The following is a 4,932-nucleotide window of genomic DNA, read 5'->3' on the forward strand; positions in this document are numbered from 1 at the left end:
CCTACTCTAATTGCTATAAGTAGTTTTGCTAATCCTCAACTAGTTCTTGTCTTGCCACATAGACTACTCCATCCTGCACCGTAGCCTCCATATCAGACATGTCTCGGTGTCCAGCCCTGTACCTAGGACTGTCCAAACCTTCTGGTGGTCCTATAGATGTATGTACGACAATGAGCGCAGTGGCGGACCTAGAAATAAGGGAATGTATCTGGTGGAAACCAGATACCCCGTGCAACCTTGGAAACTCTGAATCAAGACCACAAGATGCTAATCCAATGGATAGAGTTAGAGATGGGATTATTTTGCACTTAACCGCCCGCCGGCCAGCAATGCAAAATTGGTTTTTTTCTGAATCCTCCCTGCCCCTTCCATCCAAACCCCTGCCATGACCCTCCACCGCCCGTGGCCCTCCGCCGGCCTGGTGAGCGTGTCGCTGCCCCTTCACCACCGCCTGTGGCCCCTTCGCCGCCGCCGCCGCCGCACGTCACCCACCTCCGCCGCGGCTCCATCAACGGCCGCCATGACCTCGACCTGCCATCATGCTCCTCGTCCCCGCCCTCACCGCTGCCAGACCCGGATTACCCCGCCGCCGCCGCCGGCAATGCGCCCTCGCTCTTCGAGTTCATCACCGTCTCCACCGGCAGCCGCACAAACCTCCACCGCTCCCGCACCGCGCCGGCCATTGCGCCACTCAGCACCGCAGCGCTTGAGACCCCCGCCGCCATTGCCACCCAAGTGCCTGGCCATCGTGCCGCACGCCTTCCTCTTCCAGCTCGCCTACCTTGCCCTCGGCGTCACCTTCTACGCCGCCGCGCCGGCCAACTTCACCTCCTCTACGGGCGGCGGAGGGCCACGGGCGGCGGCAAAGGGGCGGCAACGCCGTCACCAGGCCGGCGGAGGGCCACGGGCAGTAGCGAATCGCCTCTTGGGGCGACGGTGGCGTCCCTGGATGGGTCCAAGGGGGGTTTGGATGGAAGGGGTAGGGGGATTCGCAAAAAAAAACAATTTTGCATTTCTGGCCGGTATATCTAACCCTATCTATTGAATTAGTATATTGTGGTCTTGATTTAGAGTTTCCAAGGTTACACGGTGTATCTGGTTTGCACCAGATCCATTCCTCAGAAATAATGTATGACCCGGGCTGAACATGAGCCTATACACTCAAATGATCGAACAGGGCAGTGAAGCCAATGAATTGTGGAACAACTTGACGTTAAAGCATGAGCTAACGCTGGTCTCTGGCCCTTTTTCTGCTTGAGCTGAGGTCATATCTTTTGATATGACTATCGAACATCACATAGGCCTGGTTTGGTTCCACGTGCTTATTTTTAGCACCCGTCACATCAAATGTTTAGATACTAATTAGAAGTATTAAACTTAGACTATTTACAAAACCCATTACATAAGTGGAGGCTAAACGGCGAGACGAATCTATTAAGCCTAATTAATCCATGATTTGAAATGTGTTGCTACAGTAAACATTTGCTAATGATGGATTAATTAGGCTTAATAGATTCGTCTCGCCGTTTAGCCTTCATTTATGTAATGGGTTTTGTAAATAGTCTACGTTTAATACTCCTAATTAGTATCTAAACATTCAATGTGACACGTGCTAAAAATAAGCAAAGAGAACCAAACGCCACTGTACACATACAAGGGAGGACATGAGCTGGACCCGGGCTGCAGAGCCCCCAGCCCGGGTCCTAGATCTGCCCCTGCATGAGCGCATGTTTCAAGAGAAAAGAAATACATATTGTGGTAATTGTAAAACTGTCACTAAAAGTGGTACTTTAAGTTTTTGGTATCCGTTTGTGAAACGTGCATGCCCAGGCTTGATAAGCAATTGTTTCTTAACTTAAGGTAGGCTATGAGCCTTTGACTTCTGTCAGAAGCAACTGTGCTTCTAGCGTTTTTGCAAATTTGTTTCGGTTTACCTGGTCGAAGTTTCAAATTAGCTTCTATTGTTTCTATTTACATAATTTATTTTGCTAACTGAAAGGTTGGTTGGATGTTCATTGTAGATTTTTCCTTGGTCGTTGAGGAAAGTCTTACAAATGGCATCAATTTGTTGTTAACAATGTCGGTGGTAATTAACAATGTAGGATTTGTTTATTTTCCCTATTTATTGTGGATGTGTTATGTTCTCGGTGTTGCTGTGAATGAGTGAATCCTCTGTGGTAAGTGAATGGTGCGATGCTTGCAGAGAAGCAAAGACCGGGAGTTTCAGTTTGCAAACTAAATATATTCTTTGTGAATGGAAGAGAGAAATGATTTACTGTGAGACCAAGACCAAAGCGCAAAGAACCTCAGAATGATAAAATTTTCCAATGATACGGTATAGTAACATCTGAATGACTTTTGGTGGCATGAAGAGCCACGGCTCGGCATGGTTAACGAGATCGCTTGCACGTGAGACCTTACATAGTTTATTGGAAGCAGTTCGTTCTTCTAGAAGATCTGTGGATTAAACTAGTATGGTCCATCTTGCTGATTAACCATCGCCATCATGCATGCACAGATCCCCAGACAGCTTCCGAGTTCCAATTAAGACTCGCTCCTACTGAGATGCCTGATCTAGTGTGTTCAGATCAAGCATGCAGCTGACTAGCTGAGCAACGCAGAGTCTCAGATGTCAATAGATAAAAAAGAAGTACGAATGGACAGTCACAAGTTTGATGAAGATAAATTAATGAACTGATCAGCTAGCCAATGGCAACACAATGCAATATAATCTTACATCGACACCAATCCACCATCAAAGCATCGCCATTACTCATATGCTCCGATCGAACTAGACCTGAACTCACATATATAGTAGTAGTAGAAGCTACGGAGTAATTGATTAAGCTAAGAACGCAATGCCTAGCTACTTATTACTTACTGCCTTGATGATCGACCAAGATCGATCTTAACGTGTCCAACGGGATGATCGAATTAACAGGTCGCCACCATCGTCGATCAGTAGGGGCACTGGCCTTTGGCTCCGGGTGCGTAGAAGAGAACGCTGGTTGGGGTGTAGATGCCCTGCAGCCCCGCCGGCGGGATGGTCCTCGTCTCCCTGACGAGGGAGAGGCCGATCCACTGGTTGGGAGGGTAGTAGGGCTTGTTGCACTGCGGCGTCGGCGACGAGACCAGGTACATCTTGCACGTCCTGGCGTTGAAGTTCTGCATGTCGTAGAACATGATGAGGAAGTAGCCGTTGCCGTCCGTCACCGTCCCCGTCGCGTTCACCACCTTCCGCCCGTAGCACACCATCATCGCCGTCGCGCCTGCATGCATAGATCGACGACTCGGAGATCAGCAACAATGGTTTGTCGCATCGCAAGAGACAATGCATGTATACTTGAGAAATGCGAACCTGGCAGAGGCGACGCGTCGATGCCGGTGTTGTAGCCCTTGCCCTTGCAGGACTTGCAGTAGATGACGCCCTCCACGATGACGAAGGGCAGCGGCTTCGGCGGCGGCACGAGGGGCAGCAGCGGCGGGATGGTGGTGTTGTAGGCCGAAGGCGGCACGGCCATGTCGCCCGGCGGCGGCGACGACGGCGGCGGCTTGGCGTTGTCGTAGGACGGTGCCGGCGCACCCTTGTCCGCGGGCGACGGCGTCGGCGGCTTGGCGCTGCCGTAGCCCGGAGCCGGCGCGGCCTTATCGTTGGCCGACGTGGGTGCCCTGGCCTTGTCGTCGTTGGTGGCCATCGCGTGGCGGGCTGGGAGCAGCAGCGCGGCGGCGACGAGCACCACCCCGGCTAGCAAGGCCCGGCTACTCAGCGAGGATGCCATCTTGGCTTGGCACGCTGTTTGACTAGCGATTTGCAGCTCAGTTCTCACTAGCTCTTGTGTGAAGCACTAGCTGAACTGATCTTGCAGTGCAGTGGGAAGTGAGTGATGAGGTGTGCTCGGGCACGGGGTGATTTATAGGGCGATCTCGGGGGCAACTCGATCGATCTCATTCCACATGGCTCGCTGCCGTTTGACCAGACGGGACAGCGCGGAAGTTCAAATCAAATCAGATTCCGTTCACAGTTAATGACTTTGTTGTCTTGCGAGAGCAGGGTGGGTTAATGCAGGACGAGGAGCACAGTGCTCTCGAGAAGCAGCTTAGCTTGCCGCTTGTCATCTCTGCTCTCCGGAACAGGCGAGCACAGTAAAAAGTTCCGTTCCATGGGATGTTTAGGTCCAGTTTGGTTCCAAGAACCTCCTAAAAGAGTGTTTGGTTCCACCTCTTAAAATTGACTAAAAGTAATAAATGCACTGGTAAACAGACCATGCAGCCCTCCTCCTTACCCCTCCTCCTCTGCATGCACCTGGTACTTCTCTGCATGGCGCGCCCCTGGTCACCTCTTCCTTCTATTGCTGGTGTGCCACCTCTTCTTGCTGGCACCGATTTTTTTTGTTGCTGGCGGCAAAATATGTTTATTCCATTCAATAAAAAAAGTCCATACAAATATTTACATTCATACAATTGGAAAGAAGTGTCCATAAATCATATATACAACCAATTCAATACATCAATAAAATCACCATTACAAGTTGACATCTACGATCTACTAAACAACCCATCAGCTATCCAATCACAGAATTCGTTCATGTTTACATCTTCATCTCCATGACGTACATTTGACACATTACCGTCAGAAGAGGATCCTTCGGCGAATGGAACATAGTTCTCATCATGATCAACCAAATCAAAGTCCACATCTCTCAAAAAACTTTCTCTAATAAAATTATGCAGTGCCATGCACGCAATAATTATATGACTTTGCTTTTGCATTGGATAGCTAGGAAGGTCAAGCAAAATCCTCCACTTCATCTTTAAAACTCCAAACGACCGTTCAATGACATTTCGAAGTGAAGAATGTGAGTAATTAAACAGTTCTTTTTTAACTCTTGGCATTACTCCTTGTCTAAACTCCGGCAGATGGTACTTGATTCC

At 49.6% G+C, this 4,932-nt stretch overlaps 1 protein-coding gene across 1 annotated transcript; it reads right to left on the reverse strand.

Annotated features, from left to right (window-relative positions):
* Window positions 1–2,671: 2,671 nt before the first annotated feature.
* LOC117858200 (uncharacterized) lies at window positions 2,672–3,894 on the reverse strand. Its single transcript, XM_034741219.2, has 2 exons — window positions 3,359–3,894; window positions 2,672–3,269 (listed from the first exon to the last, which is right to left on the reverse strand). The coding sequence occupies exons 1-2, from the start codon at window positions 3,777–3,779 to the stop codon at window positions 2,959–2,961; spliced, it is 732 nt and encodes a 243-aa protein (XP_034597110.1). The 5' UTR covers window positions 3,780–3,894; the 3' UTR covers window positions 2,672–2,958.
* Window positions 3,895–4,932: the final 1,038 nt, after the last annotated feature.

This window comes from Setaria viridis, chromosome 5 (genome assembly GCF_005286985.2).
Source record: "Setaria viridis chromosome 5, Setaria_viridis_v4.0, whole genome shotgun sequence".
NCBI lineage: Eukaryota > Viridiplantae > Streptophyta > Magnoliopsida > Poales > Poaceae > Setaria > Setaria viridis.